Genomic DNA, 21,804 nt, shown 5'->3' with positions numbered 1-21,804 from the left:
GGAAAAGGATCTGTTTGTAAGTCTTGGCTTTGAGGCGTTTCTGGATGGAATGCACACGTAACCATGGAATTTTTTAAAGATTCAGATATAATTTCCTGAATTTTAAGTGATCAAAAACACTTTTGTCTCATCCTGAAGCTGTTTTCAAAAATATCTTTTTGTCGCACCGTTTGGGACCAGGAGCCTGAGTGAATGTAGTGAGTGAGTGGATGGTGGTCGGACATGCAGATGGAGCAGACTGGCCTCGCTTCCATCAGTCTGCCCCAGGGCAGGGGGTGCAGCCGTGCACGAGTCACAAACCCCCTACTTTGACATGATGAATATCACAAAACAAAATATCTATTTAATATCTATTTCATCCATTATTACTGTGAAGCAGGTTTTCCAAACAGTTTTACTCGCCTGACTGAGAGGCAATAAGAATGTCTTGTCCTAAATAAACACTAAAATATTAAATGAAAATTACGGTGTTAGCTGTGTTTTTAATTGTTGTGAAAACGAGGCTGTGGGTGTGAATGGGTAAAGCTGAGGGTTTTGCTTTGGCTCATTCTGAACATCAGACTCTGGTGTGGACTCTGCGCTCTGGCCCCGCCCCCTCTGCCTCGCCCTCTCTGGCCCCGCCCCCTCTGCGTCGCCCTCACTGTCAAACCACTGGAGCTACAAAGGTGAATGCGCTGGTTTAAGCTCTCATTAAAGCTCAGATCATTTACACGCAGGACAATCTCTGCATGAGACAGAAACAAAGTGAGCAGCAGAGGAGGAGGCAATGATGAGGCTCAGACGCTTCTCCTTCTCCTCTCGCTCCTCAGATCAGAATGAGGAAAACTCCTGTTAGAAATCGGAGTCACCGGCCTCCGCCCAGTTTTACACACTTTGGGACCATTAAGTTCCATCTTAACCTTAAAACCCGTCCAAAAACCCTACAGAGTAAAAGCCCTATGTTACCGCCCATTAGCCCCATGTTGTCCAGTGTAAATATTGGCATTCAGTCATTCTATTCTTCTTCTACATTGTGATGTAAACCTGCTTTCACTCACAGCCGATCATCATCATGGCGACGGCGAAGATCTTCTCCCCGTCGGTGTTGGGGGCGATGTTCCCGAAGCCGATGCTGGTGAGGCTGGTCATGGTGAAGTACAGGGACGTGATGTAGACCGAGTCCTTGCTGGGGCCGCCCTCCCAGCGGTTGGAGCCCGTCACGTTGAACCTGTAGGGGGCGCCCACCGTCTCCCCGAGCAGGAAGAGCCAGCTGCTGGTGCGCACGCTGTTCCGCTCCTCGTCGATCACCTGGAAGCACACGCCTGGTTAAAGCCACGGTCGGCGGCGGTGGAGGAGGAGGAGGAACATCTGGCTCACCTCGTAGTCTCCGATGCTGTACCAGATGCAGGCGAGCCAGTGCGCGGCCAGGCCGAACACGCAGACCAGCAGCACCAGCACCGCCGCGCCGTACTCGATGTAGTGGTCCAGTTTACGAGCGACCCGGCCCAGGCGCAGCAGGCGCACCACCTTCAGGGAGCTGAAGAGGGAGCTGATGCCCTGAGGAGAGAGGAGGAGGAGGAGGCGTCAGGAACTCAAACAGAGGAGGAGGAGGAGGCATCAGGAACTCAGGAACCCAAACAGAGGAGAGAGGAGGAGGAGAGAGGAGGAGGAGGAGGAGGAGACGTCAGGAACTCAAACAGAGGAGAGAGGAGGAGGAGGAGGAGGAGGAGGAGGAGGAGACATCAGGAACTAGGGATGCACCGATACCACTTTCTCTAAAACCGATACGAGTACTTTGATTTAAGTACTCGCCGATACCGAATACCGATACGAGTACAAGGCATTTTCTTCAACATTCTTACTTTTTTCACAGCAGATTGGTTTGTAATTAGTACATTTACTCATGTACATTTCCTTAAGTAAAGTAGGCGACACATTTAAGAGCAGTTATACTACAATTGTGCTGATGCCATTTATTATTTATTTTTATTTTCATTCAATATAATTTTTATTTTTATGTCTCTGTCCATCATAGACAGAAAAGTCCATGTCCAAAAGCTCCCAATGCCTGAGCTTTATTCATTTATGTATTTTTATTTAACAATAGTATTGAGATGTTTCTTAAATGGTCTCTTTTCGTCTTTACTTCAGCTCCTGTAGATTTTCTCGTGTGTTTGTAGTAACTTAGCGAGTAGCTACAGCGTTTTCATTGTTCTGCTGCAGCTCATTTTCCCTCAATATAAACATGCTGTATGTCTTTAATTTGGATTTTCTGAGGACTTTTTAGTCGCTGGGTTAGTTTTTTCAGATGAATAAACCCCTGGGCTTAAAACGGCGTCAGAATGGCCAAAACTGCTAGCCGCGAGTTAGCAACGTTAGCCTGTATGTTGTAAACACTGCAGACGCTGCAGCTCAAACAACATTAAGCTCTGGTTAAATCCAGCTCAGACTCTGGTTTAGAGAGCGCAGTCTGTAATAAAGTCAGCTCTATGTGGATTATTGTGTTTACACTAAACAATTCTCCAGTTTGTTGCTTCTTCTCTCCTCAGCTGAGAGAAATGGTGTCGGTTTCTGGTATCGGGACCTCATGAATTAGTACGAGTGTGAGTACAAGCGTGTGGCATCGGCCCGATCGGTGCATCCCTATCAGGAACTCAAACATATGAGGAGGAGACCCACACCGGGACATCAGGAAACTTTTGCCATTATTCATTTGACGCCTGGTTAGTGCTGGCTCTCCCGGTCACAGCATCTCCACAGCACACGTGTCACGGCCCGCTGGCTGCATGATGTCATGTGGCCCTTTGAGAAGCATGAATTCCTGAGCATGTCAAAGAAAAGTAAGTCTCTAGGCCATTCCTGTGCAGAGTCATGGATTTTTTAAGGAAATAACCAGTTTGCTCACTCCAGCCACTAGGGGGCAGCTTAGAAAAAGGAAAGAGTTCCACACGTGTCCAGCAGAGGGCACAGTAAAAGTCCTTTATGCTGGTCTTCTTCAGGGCATTTGTCATATTTATGTCAGTGATCCACTGCAGAAGTTTGAAATAGATTTCTCTTAATTTAATTCTTTTCCTTGTTTCCGTCACAAACGTCTCTGATTGAATACTTTACTTTACTTTACTTTACTTTACTTTACTTTACTTTGTCTCCGGCCTACAGCAGGACTTCTCTGAGGGACGTCTGCGGCTCATAAATGTTTTACTCCGGACACGGTTCACGGCTGTCCTTTTATTGCACATGTTTAATGCAAAGAACGATGGACCTGCGACTAAATCAGGACTTTATCTCTATAATTGATGACGGGACTAAAAGCTTTGATGGATTTTAAACGATGAAGCGTTAAAACCTTTCACTTTGTCAAACCCGGCTTTAAACTAATGGTTTTATCTGAGCAACTTTTAAGCAGCGACTTTTTATCCTCTGTATGACCTCATTTGTCCCTAAGACGACCACTCCGTCGGTTCTCCACAAGGTTGTGCATTGTCTCCTGTGTTTTTTGTCTTTGAAAACCTCACACTCTCAAAGCCTGGAGTCTTTTTCTCCAACCCCTGCCCTCCTGTTCCACACCAAAACAGGCTTTATTTTCATAGTTTAAACCAGGGGGACCCAAACCTTTGTCTCCGAGGCCAAAATGAAAAAGTGCCAGTGGGCCCCAGGGCCAAACACGGCAATGTGAAGCGTGAAACACATAGAACGGCAAATAATAATAGTTTTATTAGCTATAGTTTAGTTATAGTTTTTACTTTACTGTATTCACTTCTATCTATGCAAATAACTACATTAAAGCTACATTAAAACAAATGTTAACTGTGGCAAAATCCAAGTTTTAGTTGAACAAAATCAATCATTGTAGCGATAAAGTGCCTGTAAAACACCTGTATCTGCAGCTCCTACAGTGACTTTACCTCATTGTTAACTCAAAGAAAAGTCCACATTAGATCATTTTGAAAGTGTCAGTTCAGCATCAGTTCTTTTAAAAGTCAATTTTTAACATGTACCTTTGTTGACGTCAACGACCTTTGAAATAAAAGTTGGAAACATGTGAAAGTTGCTGCTACAACGCTCTGTGATGAACACCAAGACACACAGTGTTTCCTTAACTTTGTAAAAGGAGTGAAACAGCGCCCCCAATTTGACGCTGGTGGCCAAAACGTGCACTGCATCCATATTTACCATTGAGAATGAAGAAGATAAGATAAGCCTTTACTGATCTCACAATGGAGAAATTTACTTATTACATACAGCTCGTAGAAACACTCAGGGTGTGCAAAAACACGGAAAATGTGAGAAAATAAACAAAAAACAATTAAATAGTAAAATAGTGATATCTTATATACAATGACTACCAAGGAATGGGTGAGAGTTAGTATTAACCATAAGCGACGCAATAGTAGCTCACCCTCTGGTGGGCCAAAACTGGCCCGTGGGCCCCACTTTGGGCACCCCTGGTTTAAACCCTTTAAAAGCCAATGTGTCTGAATGAAAAATCATTTTCTTATTTCCTATATAAGATACAAAGTGAATGTTGTCAGTGCAGGTAAAACAGGCCCCAAACGTGAATGTTTTTTGAAATACATAACTCAGCTTTTCTAAGGGGGAAAAAATAACTAAAATGATCAGATAAAGCTACAGGGCCAGATCGTGCCTGGTGTAAGGTCATCTTGCATGGGAGCAGCTGTTGTGTCCATGCCCCACAGGCGAGAGGGCGAAAAGAAAAGAGAAGAAGGAGAGCAGAGGCGTGGTTTATCACAGCAGCACTGAGGTGCTCTTGTGTGACAGCCTCGGGTTCTTTTCCTCTTTTCGTCCTTAAAGGAATAGGCCACCGTTTTTACATACTGAGATATGCTCTTACCTCACTTTAGACGTGTTAATATATCCCCGTCTGGTCTTTGTCCGTGCGCTCACACATACGCAGCCTCTCCCACATGTCATATAGCTCCAAAAAAGCTCACGATAGAAGCTACCAAGCTCTTCCACGTGTTCCCTATTTAAATAAAGTTACGTGAAGTGTTTTCATGCAAAGTATATTTACACAGAAATGTAACATGTCGATTTTATAAGCAAATAAAAAGGGGGACTATATTGTGAGGCGTAATGATACGAGGAGCAAAACGTCCGCACAGTAACTCCTAAAGACTTCCCCCGCTCACTTCCGTCAATAACCTTTAGGAACACGTGGAAGAGCTTGGTAGCTTCTATCGTGAGCTTTTTTGGAGCTATGTGACATGTGGGAGAGGCTGCGTATGTGCTCCGTCTGCCTGACAGAGCGCACGGACAAAGACCAGACGGGGATATATTAACTCGGCTAAAGTGAGGTAAGAGCATATCTCAGTATGCTCTTACCTCAGTATGTATCTCAGTATGTAAAAACGGTGGCCTATTCCTTTAAAGGGGCCAGATCAGGGGTCGGCAACCTTTTTTTTGATCCGGTTTCCACGGAAAAGAAAACTCTGGGAGCCGCAAATACTTTTTGACATCTAATGCTGGGTTTACACATAACGACGACAAGTCACGAATGCCACGAATGACACATTCGCGGCCGAGGATCACGAATGTGAGTGATTCGGGGTAGAGGTTTTTTAACGCGCCGCCACGAACTGTTGCGACCTGTTACTGCGTGTTGGCACGAATTATTACGCATGGTCACGAATATGCGTCCCGCACTGTTGCAGCTGTTGCGGGTTATTGGGAATTGTCGCGTTCTGTCAAAAATCTGTCAAGAATTGGGCGAATGTGGACAAGATCGCCTGCCGCGCACACCGGGTTGGAGGCGGAGCAGGGACGTCTCGCTCCGCCGTGTGCCCCTGACTCGTTGGGCTCTTGCCAAATCGGGTTAAACAAAAAGCAAATGGACCAGCTCAGGCCTGTCCATATACTGAAGAATAGCAATAGTTTTTCTGTCTATGGGACAGTGACACCAGTTCAACCCAAACTCCTGTCAATGTGTAACACGGACAAACGCATCAACAAACGCACGCGCTTCATGTCAGATAAGTCCGTGCAACAGCCGCACAATTTAAACCTCTTTATCCATGACTCTCACTCGTCTGGTCAGTCCTCAGCTCCAGTTGGAAAAACTTTATAATCCACAAAACAGGCCTGTCTTCACCTGCCCCGTGCCCATCGCCGCTTGTTTTACGTCTAAGGTTGTAAATAAGCCTTAACTTTTCCGTGGTGTAGCTGCTGTAGCCACGCGCTGTTGTGTTGGTGCGAGGCAGCGTGGGAGATGCATTCAGGGACCGCGGGATAGGCGCACTTCTTACTGTCCCTTTTTCCCCACAAACGCGGGGAAAATCGTGACGAATATATAACAGTGGGGTTCTTCAGCGGGGGGGCAAAAGGGGTGGCAGGAACTGGCTCCCAAATATCAGGAGGAACGACCGCAGGAGCCTGGAGCGCGGACTGGCCGAGTCTGTGTGACTTTTCTTTTGCTGCTGCAGGTACGAAAATGTACTTTTTGGCGTAGCTTGTGTTTCCATCAATTTTATGCATGAAAAACAGTGATTCTGCTCTACGAATGCTACACGAATGCCCTCACGCTGAATTACGAAGCGGGTATAGATAGCTTTCCATTGACGTCACACTCCCGCATAGTTCCATATGGCGCCATCTTGTGTGTCTAGGGTCTAGTTGTGTTACGGATCATTAATAATATGGTGAAGAAATAGCGCTCACACCTGTGTTGTGTGGGGCTGATCCCGACATGACGAAGAGAAAATGTCAATCAATCAATCAATCAAATTTTATTTGTATAGCGCCCAACAACAACCAGAAGGTGCCCAGAGCGCTTTCCAGGATAAAAACAAGAATCATAGCAAACAACAATAAATACAAAAACACATAAAAACAGCAGTCGAGTCGGTGGCTATGTATCGAAGGCTTTCCTGAAAAAATGTGTCTTCAACTGTGATTTAAAAACACTCAGCTCTGTGATGTTTCGAAGCTGGACCGGAAGTGTGTTCCACAGCTTTGGGCCTTGTGCGGCAAATGACCGGCCTCCAAACTTTTTGTATTTGAACTTGGGAGTGACCAGGGAGGTGTGTTCAGAGGAGCGCAGAGTTGTCTCAATGTCTCAATATCCCAAAAGTAATTCATCACTAAGGAACAGAAACAGAAAAACTTTCGTATGAGAGATTTAAACTATGGCCGCCAACTGCTCGTCCCGAGTGTCGGGTCTGACTTTACGGGGCAGCCTGTGCTTATTCCGCTCCCCGGCCGGGGAGAGTGTGAGGAGAAGGCCGGGGAGGCGAGAGCGAGGCGGCCGGGGAGAGTGTGAGGAGAAGGCCGGGGAGGCGAGAGCGAGGCGGCCGGGGAGAGTGTGAGGAGAAGGCCGGGGAGGCGAGAGCGAGGCGGCCGGGTAAAGTGTGAGGAGAAGGCCGGGGAGGCGAGAGCGAGGCGGCCGGGTAAAGTGTGAGGAGAAGGCCGGGGAGGCGAGAGCGAGGCGGCCGGGTAAAGTGTGAGGAGAAGGCCGGGGAGGCGAGAGCGAGGCGGCCGGGTAAAGTGTGAGGAGAAGGCCGGGGAGGCGAGAGCGAGGCGGCCGGGTAAAGTGTGAGGAGAAGGCCGGGGAGGCGAGAGCGAGGCGGCCGGGTAAAGTGTGAGGAGAAGGCCGGGGAGGCGAGAGCGAGGCGGCCGGGGAGTGTGAGGAGAAGGCCGCGGAGGCGAGAGCGAGGCGGCCGGGGAGAGTGTGAGGAGAAGGCCGCGGAGGCGAGAGCGAGAGGCGGCCGGGGAGAGTGTGAGGAGAAGGCCGCGGAGGCGAGAGCGAGAGGCGGCCGGGGAGAGTGTGAGGAGAAGGCCGCGGAGGCGAGAGCGAGAGGCGGCCGGGGAGAGTGTGAGGAGAAGGCCGCGGAGGCGAGAGCGAGGCGGCCGGGGAGAGTGTGAGGAGAAGGCCGGGGAGGCGAGAGCGAGGCGGCCGGGGAGAGTGTGAGGAGAAGGCCGGGGAGGCGAGAGCGAGGCGGCCGGGGAGAGTGTGAGGAGAAGGCCGGGGAGGCGAGAGCGAGGCGGCCGCTGCTACTCTCTTGGTTCATTAGGAGGTAAACGCAGCACAGATTGGCACTGATACACGTCATAAATACAGCCATTCCTCAGTGTTTATCCGCTCACATGACGGCTGTTTGTTTGGTTCGATGGACAAGTTTAAATGCACACTATGCCCTACGTGTTTAACTGTTACCATTGTGAGTGAAAAAAACACATTAGCGACTGCAGAACGGCCGTCGTAGACACAATTATTCATGAAATGCGCATGCGAGTCGTGCATAAACATTGTCGAACGCCACACAAAATGGCGGCGCGGCGCGGAGGATCATGGGAACGGAAAACCATCTATACCGGCTTTCGCGAGTATGACGTTTATTTTGAGCGACGAAAAACAATAAAATATATTCATTCTAATATGTCAAGATCACAATAATCTTCCAATTTAGAACTAAAATATTAAAGAAATAAAATAAAAAATAAAATACACTTTTTAAATAGATAAATAAATAATAAATAAATACTTTTTTTAGTTTCCCAAGCCACTCAGAGCCGCAGCATAAGGATGAAAGAGCGGAGCCGCGGGTTGCCGACCCCTGGGCTAGATGCAAGTCTGTCATTTTATACTCTCTACTGCCACCTCAGGTCTTATGTGTAACTGCAGCTTCTATATTAAGCTCGTGCATGACGGCACTTCAGACCCGAATTAAAACCTTTCTGAGTGACAGTGCAGGATTTTAGAGGCAGTTGTGGTGAACAGGTCTGAGATCATTTTACACATGAGGACATGGAGGAACATGTAGGGGGAGGAAAATACTTCATTTTAACATTTTTAAACTCCATATAGTTCCTTTAAGCACTACAGGCTCACACAGGTTAAACTATAAACGTCATCATGGTGAGCTAAACAATGTCCGTGTCTCGAGAGAAAGAGAAGTCGCCTAAAGCCGGTCCTGGGTCGGCACTCGCTCAGCCGTAATTGTGTTAACGTGACCAAAACAAACGCACAGGTTCACCCTCGACTCCCCCATAATCCCTCCCCCTCACTGGGAGTCTGGCTGGAGGAAAAGGCTGTTCCAACGTGTGGATATTTTGATATAAAAAGTCATTAGTAAAACTTGTCACTGTGTAAAGGCAGCAGGTGAGAATAAGAATGTAAGTCAGCGGGGCCAGGATGTAATAGTAATAGTATGAGTATCTTTTCTAAACAAAAAGCAGCAAAAGGCCCAGACTGGACGGTGCATCTCAGCTGGGTTTAGTTGGTTCATGTTTGTATTGATCGAAGCTCTCACTGGGCTCCATTTAAAATCAATACATCTGTTTTGTTCACACTCGGGACAATAACGACTGTAAATACTTTCCGTTCACAGAGAGAGACGCTCCAGGGCTTACAGACGAGAGGTAAACACAGAGGAAAAGTCTCTTCAAACACTGCTTCAACAAACGCTGAATTATTCAAGTATGTTCCACCAATCAGAGAGTCCTGGTTTACAAACATGTGTAAAGGGTTTGATCAGGACATGAGGCCGGACTGAAGGTCCTGCTCACTCAGACCACACATGTGAGATGATGTCCAGGAGAGGCAGAGGAGGAGAGAGGTGTGTGTGAAGGTCAGAGGAAGGAAGACTATTCCAGTGTCACCAAAGCAAAGAATCAGGAAACAGCTTTTCCTGCTCAGCAGCGACAGCGGGAGAGAAAACACTGAGGGTTTTCAGAATCGTGCAGCAGCGACTCCTTCATCGTAAGTATCATCTAATCCAGGATTATACTTAACTGCTCAAAGTACTTTCATTACTTGAGTAAAGTACATGTACTACTGGCCAAATATTACTTCAATGGTAAATGGTCTCAGCTTATATAGAGGCACTCAAAGCGCTTTACAGCAAGGATCCAATCACCCATTCATACACCAATGTACGCAGACACTGGGGGCAATGTGGGTGAAGTGTCTTGCCCAAGGACACAACGACAGTGTGCACCTTCAGGAGGTGGGATTCGAACCCGCGACCTTCCGATCATGAGACGACCCGCTCTACCATCTGCGCCACTGTCGCCCCATAAAAGTTGCTCTGTCACTTTTTTCCTGAAGTGAATGTATTTGCTGTAGAAAGTACTTAAAGAGACTATACAGAGTTTAAAAATGTTAAAACGAAGTATTTTCCTCCCTCCACATCAGGGGTAGGCAACGTCAGGCCCGGGGGCCATAACCGGTCCTCCATCATCAAACTCTGGCCCTCGAGATGATTTTGAGAAATATTATGATCAAAATCAGGGATGAAATGCCTGTTAAAGTACTCTAGAAATGTGGAAAATACTGTCAATTCCTTAAAATGTCTTAGCAGAGCACCCTTATAGGCCATAATCCTAAAAGAATACTCTAAGAATACTAAGAAATGACTTAAATCTACTTGAATTAAGAGATTAAATCTAAAGATTGAGTGGATTTGGTTTGGCCTTAAAGCAGATAAAACCTGTTCATTCCAATGGAACAAACTTAATTGAGATTATTTTGTATAATTTCCAGGGAAAAATAAAACATTTTTACAGTTAAAGTTAATGTGAGGGATTTCTATTTGTTCCACTGGCATCGGTGTTTTTATCTGATCTTATACCATGGTCTGGGTGAATACTGGATTCTGATTGGCTGGTGCATTATTTTGGTATAACCGCACACGTAGTCCGGTAGTTAAATCACTGGGATATCACTCCACTGTGGCGTCGCCATAGCAACGCATGACACAGCTGAATCAGATAAAGGTGTAATTAGTGACTGACAGGAACGTATGAGGTGGATTTAGTGTTTGATAAATGTTTGTAGAGGAGAGTGAGCAGCTAGGTTAGCTACTGTTAATAACATATGAGCTTTACATTTCTATTGAAAACGGTTAAGGCTATTCATCATTTTCAGGCGTACATAAAATGATCCTGCATTGAAGCATATTTGTCTGGATTAGTAAAGTGAAACATAAAAGTTTCAGTTCGTGGGGCCCAGGTGTGAGCGACTCCACCGCAGCTGTTTCCATAAACAGTTGAGCTGGTTGAGCTAGCTAGCTTTAGCTTCAGGTTAAACAGCGTAAAAGTGAAATAACTCCTGCCCACGAGTGCCGCATATCGGTGTTTACTTCCAGGGAAAAGTGTTTCCGGGTTAGTCCTGTTGTGTTGTGATTCTGTGCTGATGTTGTGTCGTTGAGCCTGACTGAGATCCTCGTAATAGCTGCGGAGAATGACTCGCTCTGAGACCAGCCTTCAGTGACCGGCTAATAACCCACACAAAATAGTCCCGTAGTCTGGCAGATTTAGTGAGTTTAGTCAATGAAAAACACATGTATTATAAATGTTAGGTTTGTGGGACCCTGGTATAAGCGGATTAAACAACGAGGAGCCGCGTTTGACGTTATAATGCAGGAGGAACAACACTCAATCTTACTTAGATTAGTTCAAACCGACTCAAATTTAACATAAAAAAAACTATATTCAAGCGAATTTTGATAATTTATCTAATTTAAGATGGACATTTTTTCCAGTGTGTCTGATCTACAACACTGGCACATGTAGAAAGTGATGCTTTACTTCATTGCTTTGATTGGAGGGTCCGGCCTTGATCTTTTGACGATGAAGAAAACCGGCTCCACCGAGCAAACCTGCCTCCCCCTGATCTACATGTTCCTCCATGTCCTCATGTGCAGAATGAGCTCAGACCTGTTACTGCCTCTAAAATCCTGCACTGTCACTCAGGAACTTCAGGTCTGAAGTGCCGTCATGCACGAGCTTAATGTAGAGGCTGCAGTTACACGTGTGACCTGAGGTGGCAGTAGTGAGCATAACATGGCGAACTTGCATCTAGTCCCTTTAACCTCTTAACTCTCACCTGAACGGATCCCATTTTCTCCAGTTTGGCTTTACCCTAATCTAAAAGCTCATTGGGAAAAAAAGACCAAAATAGCCACAAAAAATTAGAAGAAAACAAGGATGTAAACGCAACAAAATGTGACAAAAACTCAAACATAAAGTGACAAAAATTCAACAAAAAGTGACAAAAATTCAAACAAAAAGTGACAAAAACTCAAACAAAAAGTGACAAAAACTCAAACAAAAAGTGACAAAAACTCAAACAAAAAGTGACAAAAATTCAAACAAAAAGTGACAAAAATTCAAACAAAAAGTGACAAAAACTCAAACAAAAAATGACAAAAATTCAACAAAAATGTGACAAAAATTCAACAAAAAAATGACAAAAATTCAACAAAAATGTGACAAAAATGAATTTATATATTTTTTCCCCCATGTTGGTCATTTTGTTCGGCATTAAAGCAGATTAAAGCTAAGGCCGATTTCTTCTTAAATAAACACAACTCTCTTGGAGGCGACAAAGAATAAATAATGGGGTAAACTGAGCCTCTGCTCCACAAGAAACAACGAGTAACAACAATAATGTACAATTGTGCAGTTTTTGCTTTGTTTGTTGCTGGTTCTGGGTCTAATAGAGACAAACACATTTCTTTTAACACTATGGACCAGGATTCTGTGTCTTAACAAATACATTAAACTGTTTGTGTTTAGAGGCAAAATCAGCAGCATGAGAAAAAGAAAATGTTTGATTTAATACTAAAGGGAAACAATAAAATGTAAAAAATAAGACTTTATGATGTTTAGTGTCAATCTTTAAAGTACTAATTGAATTACAGTAAAAGTAAAGAGTCTGTTATTGGTTTCCCTGTCGCGTCGCTGCTTCCTCCTCGTGCTCAGATTCTGTAAATAACCCTCTTGGCTCCGGGCCCTGGTCCCGCGACTCTCAAACCTCCGCGGCAGCAGAATGAGCCGTCACACAGCCCAGCGCTCTCAGGTCTGACCTTCAGGCCCACCGCGGGAAAGAACCACTCAGCAGATCATCCTCACGCCCCTGCTCTGCTATACCCACACAACAACCACTGTGACACAGGGAGTGACTGAGGGAAGACCCAGACAACCGCTCTGCCATGAAAAAGTGACGAGAAGAACAGCCAATGTAGGTCTTAGCTTTCAAATGAGACGTTACACTTGGCTGGAATCGAGTAAGAGGTTCATTTGTATGATCCTCCTCACAGTCTCCTCGGATAAAAGGGGGGACTATATTGTAAGGCGTAATAATACCAGGAGTAGTTCGAAATCCGCGCAGTAATCTTCACTTTACTGTGCGGATGCCAAACTACTCCTGGTATTATTACGCCTTACAATATAGTCCCCCCTTTTATCCGCTTTTATCAGCTTTAAGCATTATTATTTATTCTATAACTGTTTACCTGGTGTCGCCTCAGTTTTTTTTTTGTCACAATTATATTATTTTTTTTACATTTTTATTATTTTTTGTCACTTTTTTTTTTGTCACATTTTTTTTATTTTTTGTCAATTTTTTTTGTTTTTTGTCACATTTTTATTATTTTTTGTCACATTTTTTTTTTTTTTTTTACATTTTCATTTATTTTTTGTCACATTTTTTTTTGTCATTTCGAAATCCGCGCAGTAATCTTCACTTTACTGTGCGGATGCCAAATTTTATCCGCTTAGAAAATCCACATTGTTTAATTTTGTGTAATTATGCTTTGTAGTGGAACACTTCACGTAACCATATTTAAATAGGGAAAACGTGGAGGAGCTTGGTAGCTTCTATCTTGACCTGTTTTGGAGCTATAGAGGAGAGAGGGAGAGGCTAAATGCTAACGCCGTCTGCGCCGTGTTTACGTGACTGAAGGCACGGGGGAAGATCAGACAGGTCCTAAAGAACTCGTCAAAGCTCAGGTAAGAACATATCTCAGTATGTAAGAACGGTGGCCTGTTCCTTTAAAAAGAGTCAGTGTTTTGAACGGCTCTTTGAAATAAACAGATCCCAAAGACTCGGCTCTCACTAAATTGTAAAATGTCTGAATATTTGATAGAGTCAGGTTTAAATGTACGGTTTACATTCATGGACAAAGATTTGTTCAGAAGGTGATTTTGGACCTGATCTAGTTTCACCTGGTCTTTCGGTTCAAAGCTGCATAAATAAATCAGGAGTTAGACTTTAGGCCTGTGAGGTGCGGAGTCTGCAGGAGCTTCTGAAGTGACCTGAACAGCGTGAAGACCCTGCACGTCGGCGTCTGCGTCTCACCTCGTCCACGTTCTCGAAGGCGTTGATGACGTCGTAGGGCAGGCAGGACAGCAGGTCGATCACGAACCACGTCTTCACGTAGTTCATGCGGATGAGCTTGGGGTCGGAGATCACCTCCCCGGCCGGGCCCACGAAGGTGGTGTGGAAGTTCAGCACGATGTCCACCAGGAAGATCACGTCCACGATGCTGTCCACCACCAGCCACGTCACGTTGTTCTGCTTGGTCTTGAAGGACACGTTGTAGGGCACCATGATGGCGGTGTAGAAGGTGAGGATGAGGATGACCCAGTCCCAGGTGGTCTTGAAGAGGCAGTAGTGGAGGATGATGTGGGGCGGAGTCTTGGGCGTCTCCTGTTTGTACTGGGGCAGGATGTCCGAGCCCAGCTGCAGCACCTGAGGAGACACACCACTTTTAATCATCTCAGAATCATGTTTGAGAACACTTTATACTCTAACACTTACACCTGAGGAGACACACCACTTTTAATCATCTCAGAATCCTGACTCTGTGTGGAGGACGATACTGGACATGTGATCAGTTTGATGCACAAAATGAAACAATGTGGATTTTCTAAGTGGATAAAAGAGGAACTATATCGTAAGGCGTAGTAATACCAGGAGTACTTTGACATCCGCGCAGTAATATCATGTTTTGCTGCAGCTCATTTTCTCTCAATATAAACATGCTGTATCTCTTTAATTTTCTGAGGACTTTTTAGTTGCTGGGTTAGTTTTTCAGATGAATAAACCACCTGGGCATAAAACGGCGTCAGAATCGCCAGAACTGTTAGCCACGAGTTAGCGGCTAGTTAGCAACGTTAGCCTCTATGTTGTAAACACTGCAGACATTTAGCTCTGGTTAAATCCAGCTCAGACTCTGGTTTATGGAGTGTCGTCTGTAATAAAGTCAGCTCTATGTGGAATATTGGATTTGTTTGTTGTTGTTTTCTCTCCTCAGTGGAGCTGCTCCTGTAGGAGCGCCGGACACGGCAGGGGGTATCGGCTTCTGGTATCGGGACTTCATTAATGAGTACGAGTATGAGGACAAGCATATATACAGACGGCATCTCTGGAATCGCCCATATATGGTCATGTTTGAAAACAGTTAAGGGGGAATTTTTTGGGGAAAAATTTACATTTTCTCTAATTATTCAAAAACGACTGTAACAAATGCAGAATTATGAATATAGTTTCTACTAAATAAAGATACAAATACATGGGGAGGAGCAAAGTGGTTCAACAGCCCATTAATACATGTATACAATAACGGAGAAGGCTAACTTCTAAAAAGGGCGGGATCTTCACCACAGACTCCGCCCTTGCGTGACGTGTAGCTCGCGCTGCTCCAATGCTAACAGTCTGACCCTCATTAAGTACGAGATTTCCAAAATTCTTCTTACGAAAACCAGCCTGGTTTCATATATTGTGATTAACCCAGCGTTATCTCAGGGGGAAGATCTAGTCTAGTGTTGAAAAAACAGAAACCAGGCGTTAAAGTTGTTTTTAAGGCGTCTAAACTCCAATGCTTTTCAATGGGGGCCTAGTGGCGATATGGAGGTACTACAGCAATGGCGGCCCCCAGTGTCGTGGGCATAAAGCAGAGCAGCCAGCGCCCATTGGTGGCTAGGCTAGCAGCAGCAAGGCTAGACTTATTGCTAGCCTGGCTACTTTTCTAAATTCCTCAAAATTCTTTAACAGCCGTATTAAGTTAAAACTATTTCTGTGACATCGTGAGGCTCATGGAGAAAATGTCCAAAGTGCAAAACAGTTACAACATCAAAGCGAAAGGCAGCGATTTGGATGAACTTCTTAATCTCAGTGGGACTATCCTGGTTAAATAAAGGTCAATAAAATAAAATAAAATAAATGTACAAAATTACTGGGACAGCATTTAAAGGAAGGGGGCCCGGGGGGGAGGGGGGACTTAAAGAAAATGAAACAGAGTCTTTTAAACATGAGCTGCTTTTCCTTGAAGTGTGAAATATAAATATAAAATAATATTTTTATTTTTGTTAGTTTCTGGCAGTTTTTCTGTCAGTGGTTCCCCTGTACTGCCCCGGCCCCTGTATACTCGGATTCGCCCCTGCTCAAAGTAGATTCTGCGTAGCCTTCAGTCCCGAACACGCATGTGGCTAATTACCATAATGTAAACATAGATGCGCCGCTTTTACAAAATAAATCCTGATCTTTCGACAGTTTCACTCAAATAAATAATAACTATAAAGTCACAGCGAGTCATTGAGAGTCATTGGCCTCAAGTCCAAGTTAAGTCTCGAGTCACAAACAGCAAGTCCCAAGTCAAGTCAAGTCTTTTTGGAGCTTGGGTCAAGTAAGTCTCAAGTCTCGAAAATTGCGACTCAAGTCATGTGACTCGAGTCAAGTCATGTGACTTGAGTCAAGTCATGTGACTTGAGTCTCGCGCCTTCATCCCTGACGCTCTCGCCCTTTCACACTTTAATGGACTTTCCATTAAAGCATGTTGGGCTGATTCTGACGTCCACGTGTCTGAACGTCCTCCTTTTCTCTTCTAAATAAAAACCTCAATAAACAGCTGAAGCATGAAGGAACATCGGAGGAACCGCCTTCCCCCGGAACCATTTCAGTCGCCTGTTCGACCGCGGCTCGTGTTGGAGTTTTGACCTCCGAGAATGTCCCGTGAAAAGCATCTGTGAGCCGCTGTTCCCGGACACGCTCTGTAAATGTAAGTACTGCAGGCATTAAATATTTACCACTACAGATATGTGACAGACAGAGCGGCTGCACGAGAGGAGAGCGAGCTGGACCGGCCACAACATTACGACCACGGACACGAGGAGCTTTCCCTCACGCTGGGATGATGTCCGTTATATTGTTTAACCTCTTAACTCCCGCCTGAACCCAGAGGATCTTTTTCCTCACGTCATCAGATTTTTTTTTTCCATAATTTTTTTGGTTGGGTATTCAACTTCAATTCAACTTTTTTGTCATTTTTTGGTCACATTTTTGTCACATTTTTTGTCAATTTTTAGCCAAATTTTTATTACATTTTTGTCAATTTTTTGTCACATTTTTGTCACATTTTTTGTCACAATTTTGACATTTTTTCGTCAATTTTTCATCAATTTATTGTTATTTTTTGGTCACATTTTGTCAATTTTTTGTAATTTCTCTGGTCAATTTTTGTCATTTTTCTGTCAATTTTTCATCATATTTTTGTCATTTTTCGGTCACATTTTGTCAATTTTTTGTCAATTTTTCGTCAATTTTTCATCCATTTTTTGTCATTTTTTGGTCAAATTTTTGTCATTTTACGTCAATTTTTCGTCAATTTTTCGTCAATTTTTCATCCATTTTTCGTCATTTTTTGGTCAATTTTTTGTCAATTTTTTGTCAATTTTTTGTCATTTTTTTGTCATTTTTTTTGTCACATTTTTGTCATTTTTCGTCTATTTTTTGTCACATTTTTGTCAAAATTTTGTCATTTTTCGTCAATTTTTGTTACTTTTTTGTCATTTTTTTGTCATTTTTTGGTCATTTTTTGGTCATTTTTTTGGTCAATTTCTTGTGCCATTTTTGCCACTTTTTCATAAATTTTCCGTCACTTTTTTGTCAATGTTTTCTCACATTTTTGTCACATTTCCATCATTGTTTTCGTCTCAGTTTTGTCGCTATTTTCTCACCTTTTTTCCAGAAGCTTTTGGATTGGGGTAAAGCCAAACTGGAGAAAATGTGCTCGGTTCAGGTGGGAGTTAAGGGGTTCATGGCCCGGTGGAAAATCACATGTTTTGTGAACAAAGGCTGATAAAGTGAAAACAGGACCGGGCCAAGAACAGATCCTTGTGGGACCCCAGATGACAGTGGGGCAGAAGAGGAGACGTTAATGTTTATACTGTTATAACGTGACAATGTTTGTGTTATTATTATTATGAATATGAATCCAGGCCTGGGGGGGTTTCTCATATTATCGGCGGGTCGGGGGCCACATATAAAGTAAACAGGAAAATACTATAGAGAAACATCTTTCCAATAAATGATTAATAATAATAAGCTGTGATTTGGTCAAAGCCCCAACTTGACTGTAGCTTCATCAATAACAACGGCTTATACTTGTATTGCACTTTACCAGCCTGTGTGACAAGTTCCTCAAAGTGCTACATGGTCATTATTCATTTACACTCGATGGTGGTAAGCTGTTATTGAAGCCACAGCCGCCCTGAGACAGACTGACCATTTATCACAGGGCTATAATGTGTTCATATCCTGAGCTCTTGTTATGTCAGTGCCCTCTGCTGGACACGTGTGGAACTCTTTCCCGTTTTTAAGTTAAGCTGCCCCCTAGTGGCTGGAGTGAGCATTCTGGTTATTCTTTAGAAATGCATAACTCCGCACAGGAAAGGGCGAGAAACGTGCTCTTTTTTTTGGACATACTCTGGATTTTAATTTATGCTCTACAGGCCAGGGCCCGGATCTGGCCCGCGGGCCGCCTGTTTGAGAACCAGTGTTAATTTCGTCAACTAAAAAGTCTTCATTTTAGTCAAAGTGATATTTTTGACGACTAAAATTGGACTAAAACTAAATTAAAAGGTTCCCCATGAGACTAAAACTATGACTAAAATGTCCAGATATTTTAGTCGACTAAAATAAGACTAAATAAAAATGAAAAGGAGAGACTAAAATCATCCAAACTTCTATTGAGCGTCTAAAGGAGCCTCATATGTAAATCCTCTGCCAAAGGATCAGCTCTGAGCTTTGTTCATGTGGAGCAGCTCCATGAAGCAGAGGAACAAGATTAAATATGATTATAATGAATATTATCAATGCAAAGTCGACAAAATTAGTCTTAATTTTAGTCGACTAAAACTAGACTAAAATTAAAAAGGTTTTTTTTAGACTAAATCTCAACTAAAATTAAATTACATTTTAGTTAAAAGACTAAAACTAAAACAATACATGTTGTTAAAATTAACACTGTTGAGAACCCAGTTTAAAGACATAAGATCTTTTTCGGTTCCTGCTTTCGATACTTTATATTTGTGATCCCAGTAGAACATTAATGTTTGTTCTGATACCAGAAAGTATTGTTTAATCTCTTAAGCCCCGCCTTAACTGAGCACATATTCTCCAGTCTGGCTTTACCTAAATCTAAAAGCTTCTTGGAGGAAAACTTCACTTTGACAAAAATGAAACCAAAATGTGATGAAACATGAATAATGAGAAAGTCAGTTTTATGGGCTTAGATTTGGGTAGAGCCGCACTGGAGAGAAGGCGGGGGTTAAGAGGTTAATGGTTCCCAGCCCTGCACAGAAAGGCCCCGTCCCTCATTCTTATCTGAACACATCGTATTGTAAGAAAACATTGTCACATGTTTCTGTCAGAGATCCAGAGAACGTTTGTTCCTCTGCAGCGTCAGGCCTGACTGTCCTGGGATGTTTCTGACTGTCCTGGGATGTTTCTGACTGTCCTGACTGTCCTGACTGTCCTGACTGTCCTGACTGTCCTGGGATGTTTCTGACTGTCCTGACTGTCCTGGGATGTTCCTGTTGTTAATGTTTTGTTCTGTGTGGTGTGAGGCTCGTACCTCGGCCAGCCGTGAGTGCTTGTGCACGTTCTCCCCCTTGGCCACGGCCGGAGCCAACTGCTGCAGGACGCCTCTGCTGCTGGTCAGGGCGCGGGTCAGACGGGCGAATTTACCCCAACCTGAGAACAACACACGGTTATTACAACACCCCAGGACAGAGAACACGGTTATTACAACACCCCAGGACAGAGAACACGGTTATTACAACACCCCAGGACAGAGAACACAGTTATTACAACACCCCAGGACAGAGAACACAGTTATTACAACACCCCAGGACAGAGGACACGGTTATTACAACACCCCAGGACAGAGAACACGGCTATTACAACACCCCAGGACAGAGAACACAGTTATTACAACACCCCAGGACAGAGAACACGGCTATTACAACACCCCAGGACAGAGAACACAGTTATTACAACACCCCAGGACAAAGAACACAGTTATTACAACACCCCAGGAAAAAGAACACGGTTATTACAACACCCCAGGACAGACCACACGGTTATTACAACACCCCAGGACAGAGAACACAGTTATTACAACACCCCAGGACAGAGAACACAGTTATTACAACACCCCAGGAAAAAGAACACGGTTATTACAACACCCCAGGACAGAGAACACAGTTATTACAACACCCCAGGACAGAGAACACAGTTATTACAACACCCCAGGACAGACCACACGGTTATTACAACACCCCAGGACAGAGAACACAGTTATTACAACACCCCAGGACAGAGAACACGGTTATTACAACACCCCAGGACAGAGAACACAGTTATTACAACACCCCAGGACAGAGAACACAGTTATTACAACACCCCAGGACAGAGGACACGGTTATTACAACACCCCAGGAAAAAGAACACAGTTATTACAACACCCCAGGACAGAGAACACAGTTATTACAACACCCCAGGACAGAGAACACAGTTATTACAACACCCCAGGAAAAAGAACACGGTTATTACAACACCCCAGGACAGAGAACACAGTTATTACAACACCCCAGGACAGAGGACACGGTTATTACAACACCCCAGGAAAAAGAACACGGTTATTACAACACCCCAGGACAGAGAACACAGTTATTACAACACCCCAGGACAGAGGACACGGTTATTACAACACCCCAGGAAAAAGAACACGGTTATTACAACACCCCAGGACAGAGAACACAGTAATTACAACACCCCAGGACAGAGAACACAGTTATTACAACACCCCAGGACAGAGAACACAGTTATTACAACACCCCAGGAAAAAGAACACGGTTATTACAACACCCCAGGAAAAAGAACACGGTTATTACAACACCCCAGGACAGAGAACACAGTTATTACAACACCCCAGGACAGAGAACACAGTTATTACAACACCCCAGGACAGAGGACACGGTTATTACAACACCCCAGGAAAAAGAACACGGTTATTACAACACCCCAGGACAAAGAACACGGCTATTACAACACGCCTTTTTCGTCAATTTTTCGTCAAATTTTCATCACATTTTTGTCATCTTTTGGTCATTTTTTTGTCAATTTTTATTCATTTTTCGTCAATTTTTTGCCCATTTCTGAGATGACATGACATGAGGAACTTTCCCTCACGCTGGGATGATGTTCCGTTATATTGTTTAACCTCTTAACTCCCGCCTGAACCGAGAGGATCTTTTTCCTCACGTCATCAGATTTTTTTTTCCATCATTTTTTTTGTCGGGTATTCAACTCAGTTTTGTAACTTTTTTGTCATTTTTTCGTCAATTTTTTGTCACATTTTTGTCATTTTTTTCGTCAAATTTTTATCACATTTTTGTATTTTTTTTGGTCATTTTTTGTCACATTTTTGTCACATTTTTCTCATTTTTTTTGTCATTTTTTTGTCATTTTTTTATCCATTTTTTGTCATTTTTTTGTCAAATTTTTGTCATTTTTTTGTCATTTTTTCATCACATTTTTGGACAGACCACACGGTTATTACAACACCCCAGGACAGAGAACACGGTTACTACAACACCCCAGGACAGAGAACACGGTTATTACAACACCCCAGGACAGAGAACACGGTTACTACAACACCCCAGGACAGAGAACACGGTTATTACAACACCCCAGGACAGAGAACACGGTTACTACAACACCCCAGGACAGACCACACGGTT

At 43.8% G+C, this 21,804-nt stretch overlaps 1 protein-coding gene across 2 annotated transcripts in view; it reads right to left on the bottom strand.

Moving 5' to 3' along the window:
* LOC306961348 (voltage-gated delayed rectifier potassium channel KCNH1-like) overlaps nt 1-21,804 on the bottom strand; it is a 49,979-nt gene that overhangs the window by 22,116 nt on the left and 6,059 nt on the right. For both annotated transcript variants that reach the window (XM_079554049.1, XM_079554050.1), the window contains exons 5-8: nt 19,635-19,753; nt 14,078-14,470; nt 1,357-1,536; nt 1,038-1,287 (exon numbers count right to left, since the gene is read on the bottom strand). In XM_079554049.1, coding sequence (XP_079410175.1) covers nt 1,038-1,287; nt 1,357-1,536; nt 14,078-14,470; nt 19,635-19,753 — 942 coding nt within the window. The remainder of the gene's footprint in view (nt 1-1,037; nt 1,288-1,356; nt 1,537-14,077; nt 14,471-19,634; nt 19,754-21,804) is intronic.

Source organism: Gobius niger, assembly GCF_951799975.1.
Source record: "Gobius niger genome assembly, chromosome: 3".
NCBI lineage: Eukaryota > Metazoa > Chordata > Actinopteri > Gobiiformes > Gobiidae > Gobius > Gobius niger.
Note: the sequence above shows the minus strand (reverse complement) of the source record. Positions and strands in the feature narration are given on the sequence as shown.